This window comes from Pseudonaja textilis, chromosome 4 (assembly GCF_049901715.1).
Source record: "Pseudonaja textilis isolate UNSWEBS1 chromosome 4, rPseTex1.2, whole genome shotgun sequence".
Taxonomy (NCBI): Eukaryota; Metazoa; Chordata; class Lepidosauria; order Squamata; family Elapidae; genus Pseudonaja; species Pseudonaja textilis.
The window spans coordinates 16,596,066-16,616,118 of record NC_141993.1 but is presented as its reverse complement, the minus strand read 5'-3'; the positions used below and the strand labels follow the sequence as shown (position 1 = coordinate 16,616,118).

Below are 20,053 nucleotides of genomic sequence, written 5' to 3'. Positions count from 1 at the left end.
ACAGAGTTTCTCTGGTGTTTTCAGTTTCTCTTCAAACCAAACATTTCTCCTGTAAGAGGTAGTTCTTTGAGTTAGCCTGCTTTTTCTGGAATTCCCTTTTCTAATCAGAGGAAGAAATAATAAAATTGTATCACTGTGTTCCTGTCACAGAATTTTTTTTGGACAGTAAGGGTTGAAGCCTGAAATATTGGGATAATGTAGTGAAGACTTTAGTTGTCTGGAACAAAAATTGCATCAAAACATTGAACCGTATGGTGTTAAAACTGCTACAGAACACATAGAAGCTTGTGAATGATGAAGTTTAAGGGGTCTTTTATATATAAAAAGAATATTTGAGATACCACATTGCTGATTTTCAGTAACTTCTGTGATCTGCAAGGTGCTTTTTTTCTATCCCCAAATAAAACTTACAAGATGGCTATTTCAGAATATTGACCAATCTCTTTTATTTTCAAAATTAAAATTGACAACATTTCAAAATATTATCTAGTTTAAGAATGACGTCAGTGCTTCAGTGCTGGTTTTGTGTGCTCGGTGCCATTTCAATATACGACAGTTTCTGATATGGAATCATATAGTTGGAAACTAAATTGAACTCAAGTAGCCAAATCTTCTGAAACATTATAGGAAAATTGATTGATTTATTGGATTGATTGATTGATCAAATTTATTTGTCATCCATCTCATGGTTCGAAGCGACTCTGAGTGGATACACTTCCAGAAGAAAGAGAGAAAGCATGCCTATAGGGGATCTCCTATGAAACTCTCTGTATAAATTGGAAAAATTGCTTTTCTGGCAAAAATGACAGTCAAAAGCATTAACGTGAACACAAAAACAATTCTCACAAGCCAAATTCAAAAAAAAGACAATTCAATAAACGTTTTAGTTCAAAATCAGTTTTACAACTGAGCCAAGGGAGTCCTTTGGATTAAACTTGTGTTTTGCCATCTACTGTATGTCATGAATTCTTTTAAGTGGCTGGCAATATAAACTATTCATATTCTGGACTTGGCATTCTTCTTTGATTCATGTGAGGAATTGCCATTTATTACTGTATATATTTCTATATATAGTAGAATAGTAGCACATACTATTAAGAGGCCCAAAGATTACTTTCAGGTTAGATTTAAAGGCAATTCTTACATCACTACCTTTATGACAGCGATAGTGATAACACTTAGCAATAGCACCTACTATATATACTGCCCCATAGTATTTTATAACACCCTCTGAGCAGTTAACAATATCAGCCTATTGTCCCCAACAATTGGGTCCTCATTTTACCAACCTCAGAAGGATGGAAGGCTGATTGAACTCCTGGCAGTGGGCAGAGTTAGCCTGCAATACTGCATTTTAACCACTGGGCCACCACAATGTAAGAACTACCTTTAAAGCTCAGCTCAAAGTGGTCTTTGGGCCTCTTTAACGTATATTATCAACCATGGCAAATTTAAGATATGTGGCTAGGGAATTCCAGGAGCTGAAGTCCACAGATCACACAAAGTTGCCAAGCTTGAGAGAAACCGATATAGTATGTGCTAGATATGAATAGCCATTCTTGGATAGTTAATGCTGCTTAGTTCCAAATGGTACATTGCAGGGAGCAATTTGTGATGGATCTTATCAAGTAATTATTCCCCCGTAGTTGTGTTGGGAGCAGAGGTGGGGACAACACATCTTTGTATTGATTCTCCCATTGATTTCAAGTCATCAATACAGCATGCATGTGTGTGTGTGCGTGCGCGCGCGCGCGCGCACGCACATGTGTGCACGTACCCCAACAACAAATTACTTTGGTCACGGACCAGCATAGAATGCAAATAAGCAAACATACATCCATTTCAATAATTTCCATAATTCTTCATTGGAATTTGAAAATCCCATCACTACCCCACATTCCCATTATCGTATCCAATTAAGAAAATATTTTCCTTCAGGATCAGGCTTTACAAGGTGGAGTATGAACCTGTCCCAATCCTAGAAGGTTGTTATTCAGAATACCAACTGAAGACATGAAAAGCATTTTGGGAAACTACTAAACAGTTTAGATCTGCCTAACATTGTTATTAATTTATCCAGTTGTATCATCATATTATGACTAGGCTGCACAATAATCAGCTTCGAAGCACGAGAACTCCTCCTCTGTCTAAATGCATTTACAAATGTATTTGTGAAAATCTTTGCTGCTTATTTGTTTAAGCAATTCCCTCCAATGGGCACTAGAGTACTTTATTGTTACAGAGGGGTTTATGGCATGGTGTTTTACATTGGTGGCATTGTGTTATTATATTGCACACAGAGGAGATGGGAGCACAATCAAATCATTTTGTTTAGAAAAAAAACCCAGTTGATAGTGTGTGTTTCAGGGTGCCAAATCCTTATGTAATTATACTGGAAGGACTTAAGGTTCTGCCTCCCTTTCATAAAGTGTATGCATGCACACACATACAGACACACACACACACACACACACACAGACACACAGACACACACACACAAGCTAATAATGCAAATATGTTGTAGCTAAAATAAGAGAAATCTTAATATTTACAACTTTCCCTTCCATTGCTGATTCCATAATTTCTTTTGATTTGAATAAATGATCTTATGACTTACGACTGGATGGGGAATTCTTTGCATTCCAAATGTGTACACAACAGGTCATCTGGATGCATGTAAGTCATAAGTGAGACCAAAGAAAAATAGGATTAGGACCTCCTAAGCATAATGCTCGGTACTAAGGTCAATAAGAATTCAAAATATGGCTTTGTGGATGGGTCCTTTACAGATTCAGCTGTTATGAGATGTGCTGTGTCATCACGATGAAACTGTAATACATACATACACACATAAAATTACAAGTCTTGGAAAGCAGGTTCCAAAAAGAAAGTGTTCGGTGCTGCAACTTTTGTAACCTTATCACTTTTGATTCAGTAAGATTATATTGAATTTCTCAGTAGCCCGATACTAATACAATCATACCCTTCTCTTTTATCGTCAAAATGTATTTATGCACCTATGAACATTTTTGCATGTATGCATGTATTCATAGACTCATTCGTTTATTCATTTATTCAATCAACCAGTCAGTCAGTCAGTCAGTCAATCAATTTCTACAGCCACCCATTTCGGGAAAGTGACTCTGCTGGCAAACAGTCATAAAATCAGCTAAAACAAAGTACAAACACGATAATTATATGCAGCCGTGGTCTGGTTTCTGGACGGTGGTTGCCTTTCGTCTATGGGGTGGGTCTGGTGAGGGAGATTGGTGGTGGCGTCATGTGTTGTTTTGGGTCCGGTGTTGGTTTTCGTGGCTGGGATTCGTTTGTTGATAAGGGCTAGTTTCCCGATGTCTGGAAGGCAGGAGGTATCATCCCGTTTATTCATCTTATGGGGGTGTTTCTCTATTTCGATGGCTTCCCTGATCATTCTCTTGTTGAAGTGTTCAGTGCAAAAATCTAGATAACTACGGTATTATATGACAGCAGAGGGGTTCAGAAAATTGAAACGCTTTGCTCTCTGGGTTTTGGAAGGAAAGTTGGCAGCAAATGGGATTGTCCATACTTCTCCCTCAGCTGTTTCCCTTTAAGGGCCCCGCCCTTACCATTTTTGGAGAGCAAAACCTTTCAAAAGGGATGGGGAGAGAATGAAAAAGAGAGAATCTGAGCAAGGAAAGAATCTGAGCAAGGAAACAGCCATACCTGATGGGGAAGGCAGCCACGAGTCTTGGCACATCAGAGGCAGCTGTGGAACATCCCCAGCTACAGTGAAGGATATAGTCACGAGCTACTTGCAAATGGTCAGGGGTTGTTTATCTCAATGCACACAAGCCCCAGAAAATAATTAGCAAACACTGGGGAATTTCAGCAGGTAGGACTAAGTTATGGTGACTTCCTCACCCCCTAGTGATATTATTATACAACCCATCGTTTACATGTCTGCATTGTGATGCAGCTGTGGGATGAGCCTTTCATGGTGATCTCACTGCATATGCTCAGATGCATGAAAGTCTATACCCGGGGTGTCCAACCTTTTAAGACTTGTGGACTTCAACTCCCAAAATTCTGGTGAATACCAGTGGAGGTATGTGAAGTTGCTCTGATTTCTGCTTATTTCTATCCTCGCCAAACAGTGATTTTCCCAAAGGTTGTCAGTTAACCAACGTTACAAACCGTTTGCGAAAGCCTATCAGGAAAGAATGCGTTTTTTTCCCCCCACAGGAGGTTCATTCACATTGCAGTAGATTCCATGATACTCCAGTCCTGGTTAATAGTCCCTTTTCTTGGCCGTGTTTCACGTCCGTGGGAAACGGGCTGGCTGCGCTTTACACTGCATATGGACCGTCTTAAGGAACCCAGACGTTTCCAGAGCTTAAGCTGTGGTTCAGTGGCATCTTCAAAATGGTAGGGCATGCACTCGTGCGGTCTGTGGAAAGACGGATCAAGTGCTGCTGGCTTGCACAAAGTGACAAAAAGGAGACCGATGGTCAGGAGGAGAAAAATACAGACGAGGGTAACGATGATAGGCAAGGAATCCAGGTTCTGCTCAGTTGGCTCTGAGCTCAAGAGAGCCAGCTCCGTGGTTGCATTGAGTAATTCAGGGACACCTGTATTTGACAGGGTCTCATTTGCTGAATCCTTCGCACTCATCCTTCTCTCCTGCAAGACATAATTTTAAGAAAATAATTTTTGCTTTTGGAATTTTTTTCCACACACCTCCTTGCAGGACCCGGAAATAGCCTCAGATCAACGCTGCTGGTTAGAGATCCACCTACAGGTTTCCAGTGATACTCAAGTTTAGAACTATCCATAATTCCAAAACTTCACCTTTCTTTTCTGAACTTCATGCTCATGTTTCACTTTGTTCCATGTAAAAATTGCATCAACTTCTGTTCGCTTAGGAATTTACTGGTGCCCGATTATTTGCATACAACTCTAGGTAGTTCCACTACAACATCAAATGCTCTTAAAAACTCTCAGAAAAATATAGAAAAATTATAAAACAACTCACTCGCCGCCTGCCCAACAACTTTAATATCATTTCCCGATGGAAAATCAGTTGCGTCGGAAGACATATAAATGACTTCACAAAAAGGGCTTCAGGCTTTGAACTATCACATCAACAATGAACAATCCTAAATAGGATTTGCACCTCACACAACGCCTGTCAGGACTGCCTGTATAAATGGGGCTGTCAGGATTCCGGCAGTTACCCCAATTAAATCATGAGTCTTGAGCCAAACTTCCAAAACTTCAAAAGGATTTATTGGGAGTTAAACTGTCCAGCACTGCCTGGGTGTAGCCGACTCTGAGACACCTAATTCATTGTCACTCTTGACCCTGGTTTTCCCCCACCCCCTGGGTGTATCATACTTCATATTCTCCAATGGGACACATCCATAGCCAAGAGTCATCAATCATGCTCTCCAGTTAGAATTTTGTGCAGAGAAACTTCAGTCACCTAGTTACTATCTTTGAAAAACTACTTATGGAATGCACTTTTGATTTCCAAGCTGCTGCATTGCTTCCCCAAACCCTCCTCCCTTCTCTTTCCACTGACAACTCTAAAAAGACCATAGAAATATTTTATGAGTTGACAGGGGCACAGTATCCTCCCCTCAGTGTGACTGCGGGGGTCTCATGTCAAACATAGTGCCTGGCTGTAAGCTGAGGGCATATACCAGTCCAGTTTCTTTTTTAAAAAAATAAAAACAATGCTGTGCTTCAATGGTTAGATGGCCTAGACCAGAGGTCTCCAAACTTGTCAACTTTAAGACTTGTGGACTTCAACTCCCAGAATTCTCCAGCTAGCTAATTCTGGGAGTTGAAGTCCACAAGTCTTAAAATTGCCAAGTTTGGGGACACCTGGCTTAAACGTTGGTGTTTAGACATAGCATTTTTTATCATTTATATTTTATTGGGTTCTAGTAATCTAGATGGAATATTAATATATATTGCTAGTCCATGTATGATGTGCCATATGCTAAATAAATAATAAACTGCTTCTCAAGCCACAGAATAGCATCAGTATCAACTAAAAAATATTCTTTTGGTTTTTTTAGTTGCCAGCAGAAAGGGAGTGGGGGAAAGCAGTGCATTCCTTAAACGCCTCAGATAATCTCCTTGGCAGCCCAAAGCTGTCGGCGTGCAAGAATATTACTGGAGAGCATGATTGATGACTCTTGGCTATGGATGTGTCCCATTGGAGAATATACATCCAGGGGGTGGAGGGAAGACCAGGGTCAAGGGGGAAATGAATGGTGTATTTTAGTGTCGGCTGCACCCAGTTAACATCAACATGGTCACTCCAATAAATCAATTTTTTTTTTACTCTGAGAGATGCGGCTAGAGACTTATGATTTGAATGGGGATGGATTTGTTGGAGCTCTGACAGCCATCTGACACTCAAATACATAATTCATGGGGGTGGATTTGTTGGAGCCCTGACAATCAGAGCATCTACAGACTTCATAGCCTATATCAGCAGTTGCCAACTGGTGGGCTGTGGCCCACTGGTGGGCCATGAGAAAATTTTGATAGACCGCAGAAAAATCTCACCCCCAGAGCACCCCCTGCAAAGCAATTAATCTAGGCTGCGCAGAAACACAAAGCTGCGTCGCCCACATGGCCTGCGGGATCCCTCCCCACCCACTCACTCCTTACCCGGAAAACTTGCCTGCTAAATTGCTATATTTCCTTTTTCTGACCATCAGCTGTTCTGCTGTGCCGGCAGATTTAGATTAGCTAGGAAGAAGGAAATGGCTGGATTTCTTGCTTTCTAGCTAGTCTTTGCGTCTCTGGCTCTACTTTTAAGTACAACCCGAACCTCCCTTAGGACTGAAGGTTTAAGCAACTTCAGTGCAGACTCACGGCAAGCAAATTTGAGAGACTGAGCTAGCTGGTGGCAGATAGATAGATTACTGAATGATTCTGTGAGCAACTCAGTCTGCCTGCTTTGCCTGATTTTGGGTAAAAGTTGCTCTTTTTTATAAAAAAAATCAATATTTATATACATTATGAGTTTGCTTGCAAGCAAATTTTATGTGACAGACTGAGCTAGCCGATGGCAGATAAATAGATTTCTGAATGTATCTGTGATTCTGAGAGCAACTCAATCTGCCCATCTGCTTTGCCTGATTTTGGGTAAAAGTTGCTCTTTTTTAATAAAAAAAATTCAATATTTATATAAATATTTAGAATATTTATAATATTTACATACAAGCCATGCCCAGCCAGTCACATGACCACCAAACCACACCCACAAATTAGGCCACCCCCACAGAACCAGTTAGTGGTCCCTGGGATCTAAAATTATGAGTTTGCTGGTCCCTGAAGCCCAAAAGGTTGGCGACCCCTGGCCTATATGATGCAGAAAATCATCTCCATAGGAGTATGGAATTAGGGGCCATCCATTTAAAGTCTGCAAACTAAACCTTGCATTTATGTTCTTACTATATCACAACTCTGGCATAGTTAGCTAACAAACACTTGGTGTAGTATATACTCATGGCAAGGAGAATCCAATGTCATACTAGGAGAATCACGAGTTATATCTATTTGTCTATCCATTTAGATATTCTGTCAGTCCAATTGTAATTACAATATAATTACTCTAAGTTCACACAATGGGAATGTAATAGCGAAAAACAATAAAGAATCGTTGGCTTGGTTCGCTGCGTTCCATCTTCAAGAACGGTGGTCTCTGTAGCCAGAACCTATTATTATTAATTTCACTTAATTTCAGAAATGGAGCAGTTTTTTAATTGTTGGGGGGGAGCGGACTATACATGCTGTGAGGTTATGGAATCAGATTATCGAAAAGACTTCCTGCACGATCAGATCTCATTTGACTAAGATTTGGTTTCTTGAGATAAGGGAATGTACAAGCCAGCCGGGGAAATAGTGGTAGAAATTGGGTGTTTTGATGCTCTGCTAATAAAACCTTACTGAAACTTCACAAAACTTCTGTGGCTAGGTTGGAGAGTTGTGTAGTAAAGGCATAAGATGAAATCATATATGCTCGCAGGCTTGTTTTAGTTTTTCTTATGCTGACATTAATATTCATTCTTCCCTCTACGTTCACAGATTAGCTTGTTTTGTGTACCCAGATACAGAAAACAGTGCCAACTGCCTTAGCCAGATTCTTTCCCTGTAAAGACAAAATGTTAAAACACAGAGGGCATGCAAATTAGTAATTAGAGAAGCTGGGTGTTTTTGTTTTTTTAAAATTACAATATTGCACATTTTTTATGATACTGTCCTTTTAATGGACAGGCTCTCTGGCAGAGCTGTCCAGAGTTCTTCAACAGCTACATCCAAAATAAAAAATAAGAATAGTCATTCAATCCCAGCCGTAGCATGGTTTTGATAGATTAAATCCTATTACTTATGCCACGTGACACCATATACTGCCTGCTAAGAAAGAAGTCATAGCTCCACAAACATCTGAAGCTAACAAGATGTAGTCACCATCTGGATTGCCTCTATATTGTAGAAGATCTCTATTCACCACAACCCAGACACTGTGATTGCTTGGCACGGAGATACTCTGCACAGTTGACTACTTTTGGCATTCTAGCACTTTATTTGCTTATACCTTATGACTCTATATGCTTGGCATCAGTGTTGGTTGTCAACCAAACCTCTAGAAATCAATTTCCTAGTTCATGAACGAAAATGGAAGAAAAACGTGATGGAGGAGGAGAAGGAGAAGAAGAAGGGTTTAGATGAAAACAGCCCTAGGTGGAAGGTAGATGGACTTTCAGATATTGTACCACAGTGATGTATTAAAGTTGTAAAAAGCAGAGATCGGTGGATAGATTGGTTGCTTGTTTGGCAGCTAATTTTTTCTACATGAATTTAATCCCTATGCTTGCCATCAGATACACAACTATCAACAACATGAAATTGACCACTTACAGCTGCAGTGTTAAGTGTACTTTCCTGAACTGTTCTGTTTCGCTCTCCCCCCCTCTCTCTCTCCCTCCCTCCCTCTCTCTCTCTCTCTTTTAAATGGTAAATTTCTGCAATCATTAGGGTTTTTTGATATTCAGCTACTTTCACGGCAATATTTTTTTTTACCAAGTTTACCAGGTTTAAATGTTTTACCAAGTAAAAAAAGTAAAATGCTATTATAAGAGTGAAATATAAATATCATTTATAGTTCACCCAAGGTTCTAAATTTAACCTTAAAAAGACTAGAATAATTAACATGAACTGAACTAAATAATCCATTCAGAGCAATTCGAAAGAAAACAGAAAGATATTACGACAAAAATAGCCACTAAATTGAGCAACGTACAGTATATATGGAAAGGTCAGAAGAAAACAAATTCAACAAGCAAAAGAGCAATGCACCAGAACAAACCAGAATTAAAGTGAAATAACTATGCAAATCAAAACAGACTTCAGGAATACATACTGCATTATTTCCAGAATAGAAGTCCCTGGTTATGTGAGCCCATCTTACATCTCCAGGCTGAATCAATCTTAATTGCAGCTTTTTTATTACATAAATATTGTAATTTTTATTTCTTTTACCAAACATGTAACTTTGAAAGAAATGTATAAAAAAATAACCTTTGATTCTACTTTTCAGAATACCCCAAAATTTAGATAGCCAACAAGTATAAACAAGTATAAAAAGTCTCCCACTTGAGCAGGGGTTGGACTAGAAGATCTTTAAGGCCCCTTCCAACACAGTTCTGTAAATCTGTAAGATTCCATGAGTTTATTCTAAGTATTTCGATCCTCAATCCCCACTTTCCCCCTCCATCTTTTCTCTTTTTATTTAGTTATCAATGTAAATAGCCATTATCTTAGTATATCTCATTGGGATCACCTTTGTTTTATTCAACAATGACTCTGATTCCTTCTAACATGGCAGCAATTTTCCTATATATCTGGGTTTGTGGTAATCACTCAGTGCCGTCAAAGTGGTGGCTTTCAAGGTTAAAATCTTTGAGGGAGATGAGTGGTTCAGAAATGTGAAAAATGCCTAAGTAAATAAATATAGTTTCAAATATAGATGGAAAATCTTCTTTCAATACATCCGTGGATATAAGTAGAAAATCCAGCGTCTCTTCGCATTCTTTAAATCCTTTTGCAAATTAAAAGAAACGGCATGCTTTGCATATGGCTGGTTCTCTGGACCCCAGACTAATCCCTTTCATTTGTCAAGTTTCAGCTAGTTACCATAAAATGTGAGAAATAATAATTTTCTACAGATCCCCAACATAAAGTACAGTTCTTGCTACAGAGCAAAACAGAAGTATTCATCTTCTAAAAAAAAACATACTGTAAAATCTATGGTATATTTTGGATTTATTTATTTTTTAATGAAGTTTCATGTCACTGAGTCTAAATGTTTGTAAGCAATATAGCTAAAATGTCCCTCAAGACAAAACTATTACATAATATACTTTGAGGTTTACCATGATTCTTGCAAGGTATTTCAAGCCTCTATCTAGTAAATATATATACAGAATTGTAGTTGTCTGCAATAGTGCCAATCAGGTCTATCAAAATACTCAAAACAGCAATTTATGTGCATACATTGAATAAGTAATCTGATAAATTTGCTATGATGATGTTAATCCAATCATCTGTATTACTCTCTAGAGACTCATCAGATAATAATAACGTACAGGAAATACAGTTGCTGCATAAATTATGGACTCCTCAAAACTCAGGATATTGGCAAATAATGCAGACCAAAAAAAGCCTTACAAATACTGCAAAGTCACTTCCCAATGGGATGAATACAAATATTTTAATCAACTTTTTCCCAGTACTTTTTCTCCTGAAGAACATTTAGACAAGGATTTCCCTTTTCTCCCAGCTTAAAAAAAAAAGTGAACCAATCCTGTTCAATGATCAATTTTAGATATTTATGTACATACAGAATTATCTAATGTTTTTATGTCATATGTATATTTCTGATGAAGTAAGTTGTGGAGTCAGGTGAAAATAAATGGAAACACATTCATTGACTGAGCTTCTTGAATGCTATCCATTGTCAGCGGTTACCCTGTTATGCAACTCACTGTAATAGAGAAGTACTGTTTATTAAAGAGCAATTTGTTTGCTTTTTTTTTTTTTAAATATGATACATTTTAAGACTCAGATGTGCTTCTCTGCCTTGTAAAAGAGGCCTTGATTTATTCGTTCCTTCCAGATGCATTTAGTTGTTGATAATTAAGCCTCCTCAAACATTAGCCACTATGTTCTCTGAAATCAAAGCAACAAAACTGGAGCAAATGAAGAGCCTATTGATGCACTGACCTTTTTAATTGGAAGTGTTCAGCAAACATTTTACCTCTCCAAATACTTTATTTCGCTGCATTGTTGTTGTTTTTCCTCGTGTCCCTTCAGCTTTTAAAGTTGGTTTGTTGATTAGTTCTCCTGCTGGCCATCCCCTTCTTTGGCCTCTGTTGTTTTCCAGCCCCCTGGCAATTTAGGGGAGGGGTGTGCCCAGAAAAGTGGGGGGGGATGGGGGAGAGAAAAGAGGGGTGGAAAAGTCTTGCTTGTAAATAATGAACAGCTATTGCAGATTCCCAGCAGGACAAAACCTGAGGCACTTATCACCGTATTCGATCGGGAAGATCGTGTCGTGGGCCAAAATGCTTTCCAGATCTGAGCTTATAAGGGAATTCCTATTCTTTACCTCTAGTGCATCCAATCCCCTGTTAAAAGTTTAAATGGTACGGTCTGGAGTCTGTTCACCGAGTTAGCAGTTCACGTTGGACCAGCGGTTGAGGGGAGAGGGAAAGCGAAGGGAAGATTTCCTCCTAGGACAGAAGAGAAATTTCCCTGAACTGAATATTACTCTCCTCAAGGCTGCCATCTTCCACATAGGTTCCCTGTAGATCTTGCTTTGCCTTTTTCTCCTTCCAAGGGAGACAAATGCAGAATAATTCCCTGCACATTTCCAGAGTGCTTTTTTTTTTCCTGAGCAATGGAAGCCTGAACTGCTTAGATAGGACCTGGTGTGAAAGGATGGGCAGCAGTGGTGGGATTAAAAAAACAAAAACTTACGACTGGTTCTATGGGCATGACTTGGTGGGCACTGGCAGGGGAAGGATACTGCAAAATTCCCATTCCCTCCCCACCCCACGAACCTGCTTTCCAGCTCCGTTCTCCTGGGCAGGGCAACCAAAGAAGGCCCAGCCGATCAGCTGGGACTCAGGAGGCAGAGAATAGATGCGGGCGGGGCCAGTCACAGGCCGTATTTGCCAGTTCTCCAGACTACTCAAAATGTCCGCTACTGGTTTTCCAGAACTGGTCAGAACCTGCTGAAATACCACCTCTGATAGGAAGAATGCCTGTGAGTAGCCACATAATATACAGGTAGTCTTCAACTTGCAACAGTTCCTTTAGTGACTATTCACGTTACAAGGGCACTGGAAAAAAATGACTTATGACCGTTTCTCACACTTACAGCCGCTATTGCAGCATCCCCATGGCCATGTGATCAAAATTCAGCCGCTGGGCAACTAACTCATGTTTGTGAGGGTTGTTGTCTCCCAGGGTCAAATATGCTTACCTTTTGCCACCTTCTGACAAGCAAAGTCAATGCGGAAGGCGGATTCACTTAACAATCGTGTTACTAACTTAACCAATGCAGTGATTCACTGAACAGCTGTGGCAAGAAAGGTGACATGGGGCAGAACTCACTTCATAAATGTCTCAACAACAGAAATGTTGGGCTCGATTGTGGTCATAACTCGAGGACTACCGGTGTTGGATATTTTGGTATTAACCGGATGCCCCACAGTCAGTCACAGCATGTTCTAGAGCAGGGGTCCCCAACCTTGGCAACTTGAAGACTTGTGGACTTCAACTCCCAGAATTCCTCAGTCAGCTTCAACTTTCAGATTGGTAGACTTCAAATCCACAAGTCTTAAAAGTTGCCAAGTTTGGAGACCTCTGCCTTAGGAGATATAATTTCAATTTTCAAGATGTGATTTTTACCAGTGTTTTTTTTACTCTCCACCAGATCACACTACTTCAGTTGGCACACACACATTAACCCTTTTTCAAGACTTTCTCGGGCAGTTAAAATATTCTTGTTATTCTTTTGTGTGTTTGTTTTTCAAAGGGCACTGCCTGTTCCTGTTTTATTTATATTTCCTCTAGTTTTGAGTAACATTTGCAAAATGTTTGTAACTATAATATGCATTTTTCTGTTCTCCCCAAGGGAGAGATGATTAGGAAGCTGGTTGAAATAAGCCATAGGAACACCAGGTGGCGGAATTGGGTTATATTTCCTCAAAAATCTGAAAATATCCTATTGTGCACACTGCCACTGAACTAAGGAAACAATGCATTGTCTTACCGCAATTTCTAAAACAACCACTGGTGTGGGTGAAACCTGAGTGTGAATAGCAATTTCAGGATAGTGTAAGTCACATAATTTACTTAAACCAGGAATTCCTGAACTTGGGTTCTTGTTGTCTGTCATTCTGGTTTGTTTATTCTTTGTGTTAGCCTTAATCACTACTTACAGCCTCCTCAAAGATTTTTGAACTGAGGTTCAACTCTTTATTGATTCCTGTGCTCAGTGAACCAAACGCTCAGGGTGGTGTATAAAAGGAGAAGCTGCTAGATTTCTGCACGGCCTACAGTAATTCAAATTGCTATGATGAAAACTCCACCAGCCAGAAGTACAGTTGTTTTTCTGTTCGGCGAAGTGCACTTTTATAATGTCTGGTGTGAAGTTTTGACAGAGGAGATTCTCCTACACAGAGGAGATTCAGATCCTGAATAAATTCCCCTTTGAATATGACATGAAACTTGGCAGCTAAATACAGAAGTGATTGTGTATTCATCTGGTGCTTCCTCTGTAACCTCCAAAGCTTCAGTGATAGACGGGTTGTTGCAGATATGCTTCCCTTTATCGGCACTCTATATGTGAATTCAATGGCTTTTGCAAATCCTACTTGGGAAATATTGTCCTGGAGCGTTTTGTGAGGAACACCTGTAAAAGTGGTAGGATTCTAGTTTTCTCACCATCTTCTCTAATGCAATTAGAGAAGCACACAATTGTGTGAAAAATGCACAATATGAATATATTTAAGAGTTAGGAAAACTCTTAAATATAGTCATATTGTGTATTTGTCATTCTTTGTGTTTAGTAACCAGTGATATATAATAGAGATTGTGTTAATATGTAGACTGGATTATAACACCTATCTGAAATGAAGGGGAGGGGGCGCAGAAATACAGCATCGTGTTGACATCACGTTACGTATCGCAATGTTTTTCCCCTTCATGGAGCCGGTGTGGGCGTGGCATGGCCTGCATGTGACACATCCAGCCCGCAGGCCGCCAATTAGACACCCCTGCTGTACCTCTAGCGTGGTGGCCTAGAGATGGCGCTCTTGCCTCGCAATCAGGAGGCTATGAGTTTGATCCTCTGAGCACAAAGAGAAGATATCTGCTGCGAACTCCATGTAGGCCTCAAGAAGGGCAAACAGCCAGTAAACGCTCAGCTCCATTCAGTCGCCCTGATTCTATTTCAGACGTGTGTGTGTGTGTGTGTGTGTGTGTGTGTGTGTGTCTGTAGAATGTAGCTACCTGGGGAAGGCTCTAATACTGGAAAATATGGAAGAAAAATGAAGAGAAGGACAAACAACCATGAGGTCAACAGTAATCAGTAATCAAGATTGCATTGTTCGAAGAGCTGGAAGACTAGGCTGCGGATAGACCATTCTGGAGAAAATCTATGTCAGTGATGTAAAACTTTTGGACTTGGGATGCCCAAACTTTAGAAAATACCTAATAACTCTGCCGTTTGCACCAAGCAATTCTTTATGTATTTTTTTAATGCAGTTTGTCTGTGTGTGATCTTGAGTATTTCATAAAGAAACATCAAATAATTACAGAAATAAAATATGAGCAAAATAAACTCAAACACATGTAAAACAATGAAAAAAGCCAGCTATTGAATCAGTTTCCTTATTAAAAACAGCATCGTACAGCATATTAATCATACGGAATGAAAACTGCAATTATGCAGAAGTATAACATAAGAAAAAGTGAAAGAAAAAGCAGTGACTTAACAATAAAAACAACATGCACTCTGATGGGCTTAAAATAGTGTGCTAAAACATTTATTCTGCTTTTAATAGTAGTTTGGAATAGAGCTGAAAAAAATGTGGGACGTTGCATTTTATTAGGATTAACATCCATGAATTTTAATAGATAAGTCTGAAAATAAAGGTAGGTATTTTGTACACTTCAAACTCAAGTATTAGTACTCATGGCAGTCGGTTCCTTTTGTGTGTTTTTAATATTGCCTAATGCCAAGAACAATATCTAGCAAAATTTATATAAAGGAAAAAAATATGCATAAAGCCACTGCTAGATTCTTAAGGGTGCTGAAAGTTTCTGGTATTGTTTGAAATGATCATTTGCTCTACTGCTGGTCAAATAAACATTCTGTCCGAGCTCCATATAAATCTCAGGGGGTGGAAATGCCTATGTAGGACAGCTCCAGGTTTCATGAGGCCTTTACTCTGGAAGTAACTTTGGAGAAAAAGTAGTTTTGCAGCCTCCAAAAAGCATGGAGAAGTCCTGTTCTCACATAAGTTTTGGAGGCTCCAGAGCACACCACTCTCTTCTGTTACTCTGCAGCCTCAGAAAATCAAACAAGTATGGTGCATGTTAGTATGTCATTGAAAATAACATGGCATGTCACCTGTGATGGGTATGTCATGGGTCAGTGGTGGTTAACCTTTTTGGCACCGAGTGCCAAAATGGGAGTGTGCGCTGCCAAAAAGGAACTGAGTGCTGAAACACGTGCACTCACTTGGAAAAGCAGCTCCCAGCACGTGCAGGCACACCAGCCACTTGGTCTTCCAGCTTCTAACGCGCATGCATGCTGGCCAGCTGGTTTCTAACGCACATGCGTGCGCTGGGCAGCTGGTCTTTATGTGCACATGCGCATTAGAAACTGGAAGACCAGGTGGCCGGCAGGTTTCTAACGTGCATGTGTGCCGGGCAGCTGGTCTTCATGTGCACATGTGCATTTAGAAGCCAGAAGACCAGGTGGCCGGTGCACATGCATGTGCCAGGAGCATGTACCAGAAGCTGCTCATCCAGTTTCTGGTGTTCCCATGCGCGCAAAGACCAGCCAGCCGGCACACGCCAGAACCCGGAAGAGTAACGGGTGATACCTGGCATGTCCAGAGAGACTGCATGCCACTTCTGGCACACGTGCCATAGATTCACCATCACGGTCATAGGTTCACCATCACCGATCTGTGTGGTTGCTAGGAGCCAAAAATGACTGGATAACATGTAATTAATCACACTTACTTATATGAAACCAAAGAAATCTGCGTCCGTTCTTTTCTTCCCCACTTTGAAAAAGTGTCTTGTATAGATTAGAAACTTGGCCTTCTGCAGTGGGAAAGGAAAATGGCTAGAATAGTAGAAGACTCTGTTGAGAGTCTGCTCCTATTTCTTTGTCCAAGGTAGGAGAGAAGTCAGGTGGGGAGGTGTGGGGACTGAAGTCAAATGGCAGCTGGTGGTTCCTCAGCCTTAACTTGCCATAACCAACTGTACAATTATCACCTCAGTAACATCTCATGAACATATTTGGTCTAGTGATTAAAGTAGCTGGCCTACAAACCAGGAGACTGTGAGTTCTAGTCCCGCCTTAGCCATGAAAACTGGCTGGGTGGCTTAGGACCAATCACTTTCTCTCAGCCAAACCCACCTCACGGGGTTGTTGTTGTGAGAAAACCAGAGGAGGAAAGTTTATTTGGTATGTTCACCGCCTAGAGTTATTTATCAAAATAATAAAGGCAGGATATTAATAAAATAAAATAAATAAGAAAATAATTAATGCACGCTAAACACAGCAAACATCTACTGCAGACTTAATGTATTCATATTTGATAATGCCCTAAAGAATAATATTTTCCATTTTGAGGCTGATACTTCTATACCTGTTTCCGCTGCATCTATTTTACAGAATGCAGAATAATAAAATATTTTTTCCCCGTGACTGACAATATTTATCCTTTTCCTAACAGGAACTTACTTTTTGATTTTTTTTCTCTCTCTTGTCTTTACAGTTTTAATTAAATCTTAAAACAAGTTTGTGTTTTATCAAATGTAAGCTGTCCTAAGGCTAGAATGACAAGGGGAGGATGCCAGCATTATAAATAAATAAACATATTGAAGCACCTGGCATTTCATTCAACATGAAAACAGCTCCATTATTTTTTGTTTGTTTCTAACAGGTGAAAGCCATGGATGCAGATGAAGGTGTGAATGGCCGCGTGTGGTACAGAATTGTCAGAGGTAAATAGATATTTTGGATATCTATATTTTGTAAGGACTCTTATATATATATTGAAACAGGGGTGGGATTCTACCAGTTTGCACCTATTCGCTAGAACCAGTTGTTAACATTCTAAACGGTTAGGAGAACTGGTTGTTAAAAGAAATTACTGGCCTAATCCTGTAAGGAAGGCAGGAAGGAAACATTCTGGTGTTGCTTACAGAAACTGCCTCTGTTAATCCTTATTACATTCTTGGCAGGACTAAACTTCCTCTCAGGAAATTCTCTGGAGTTTTTTTCACCTCCTTTGCTGGTACTTTGGTTGCATGGAGTGACCATTAAAAGTTACAATGGCACTGAAAAAAGTGACATGACCATTTTTCACACTTACGACTGTTGCAGCATCCTCATAGTCATGAGAGGCCAGGAGAGGAGATGCGTGCCTTGATGTGAGTGATATTGAGTTGGCCACACCCAGCCAATCGCATTACCACCAAGCCATGTCCACCCAGTCACATGACCACCAAGCCACGCCCACCACATATGCCCACAGAACCGGTTGGTAAAAATTTTGAATTCCACCCCTGCTTTGAAACCATACTGATTCCCATGCAGCCTAACTCCAGTTTCCTTGTTTGTATAGCTCAGGGGTCTTCAAACTTGACAGCTTTAAGACTTGTGGACTTCTACTCCCAGAATTCCTCCTCCAGTCATGTTAGCTCAGGAATTCTGGGAGTTGAAGTCCGCAAGTCTTAAACTTGCCAAGTTTGAAGACCCTTGGTATAGCTCTACTATTTCCCTCCAGACTTAATTATTGAGAGAAATAATCTGAGTGGATTCAACTTCTAATATATCTACTTCGCTGTGTAATGAAATTGAAATAAACTTCCCTTTTTAAAACCTGATGGACCATGTTTTATCATCTTTTTGATAGAGGTATATGGGTACTCTGCAAATTATAACCATTTGTTCAGTAACTGTTCTGAATTATAATGGCACGGAATGAAGGGCCGGTCAAAGCAGTCACATGATGTCTCACTGAATGACCACTTTGCTCAATTGAGATACTGAGATACTTGTAGCTCAGGGATTATGTGCACTGCCAAAAACTGGGGCCATTACATCTACTTATCTTAACATATACTCTGAGATCATGATCCTCAGAAGGTTCCTTTCCTTTGTATTCAGCTGCTGTAAGTCATTAAGAATAAAGCCAAGGGTTGCAATAAGCAGGAAGGATTGGGGAAAGTGCTGTAGACTTCTTGCTAGCTCAGGATCTCTGTGCAATTAATTAAAGTGTGTGAATTGGACCAGAGGAAAATAACTTTGTAGTAGTTCTTTAAAGCAGAAACACCGGTTTTCCAAGATTATGGAAAAGGAAGCCTGAAAAAAGTTGGGTTACTTTAATTTACATTATAGAGGTGCTGTCCTTGTGCAACTTCTAAGTGCCCTACCAAAGACATTTTGTAATATTATAATATATCTCTCTCTCCCTCCCTCCCTCTCCCACTCTCTTTCTCCCTCCCTCCCCCCCCCATCTCTCTCAATGTTTCTTCACCATAGCCATTTTAACATATCTCTATCTCGTCTTGAGGTTGAGCTGGATGGAATAGTAAATTTTCCACTGTGTTGTTATCCTGATATGCATTATTTGGTAGTTTTTCTTTCTTATCAACAGGGAATAATTTCAACAATTTCAGGATCAATCCCAGCAATGGGCTGGTCATGCGGGGTACACGACCCCTGGATAGAGAACAAAATTCATCCCATGTTCTTGAGGTGGAGGCTTACAATAGTGAGCAAGGACCAATGAGAAGTTCTGTCAGGGTAAGGTCTTTTTCCAAAATACTACAAATCAGTTATCTTTTTCAGGCTGTGGCCCTCATCACGGGGCTTTGAGTGAATGTCATCAATAATGTCCATCCTATGGCATCATGGATTGAATGTTGTCAAGAGGAATTGCACTGCCAACTGGTGTTTTGGGGTTAAGGTTAGGGTTAGGGTTAGGGTTAGGTTAGCGCTACCGGTTCTCCAGAACTGGTCAGAACCTGCTGACTACCACCTCTGCTATAAAATATGGGTAACATCTAATTGTTTCACATATCAGAAAACAATTACTCACAGTAAAGAACTAAAACAGTTGAAAATCCATGAGTCACCCATTGCATGTTTTTTATAGATCTGCCCGAGGGATATCTTTCGCTATGATACTTGTAGAGATTGGATTGTTGCTTTTCAGTCCATCTTATTCCTAGCTGGGAGTGTCATTGCTGATTAGGATGAATAATACAAATGGCCTTGGTTTCTTTTTTTAAAAAATATTCCCTAAATTGCATAACCCATTGGATAAATAGCCATTCATCTAGTGGCCTTTCGAAGTTACAACAGCACTGAAAAAAGTGACTTATGACTCTTTTTCACACTTACAACCATTGCAGCATCCCCATGCTCAGGCAATCAACATTCAGAGGCTTGGCAACTGACTCATATTTATGTCCGTTGCAGCGTCCTGGGGTTATGTGATCACCTTTTACAACCTTCTAATAAACAACGTCAATGGGGAAGCCAGATTCACTTAACAACCATATTACTAACTTAACTGCAGTGGTTCACTTAACAACGGTGGCAAGAAGAGTCATAATGTCAACTCATAAAATAATTCTATGGTCTTTTAGAGTTGCCAACAAAAAGGGAGGGGGGAGCAATGCGGCAGCTTGCAACCAAAACTGCATTCCATAAATGTTTTCAAAGATAGCAACT

At 40.0% G+C, this 20,053-nt stretch overlaps 1 protein-coding gene across 1 annotated transcript in view; it reads left to right on the top strand.

Moving 5' to 3' along the window:
- Window positions 1–20,053, top strand: part of CDH23 (cadherin related 23) — a 537,909-nt gene that overhangs the window by 390,467 nt on the left and 127,389 nt on the right. The window contains exons 28-29 of the mRNA XM_087932328.1: window positions 17,253–17,313; window positions 18,972–19,120. Coding sequence (XP_087788454.1) covers window positions 17,253–17,313; window positions 18,972–19,120 — 210 coding nt within the window. The remainder of the gene's footprint in view (window positions 1–17,252; window positions 17,314–18,971; window positions 19,121–20,053) is intronic.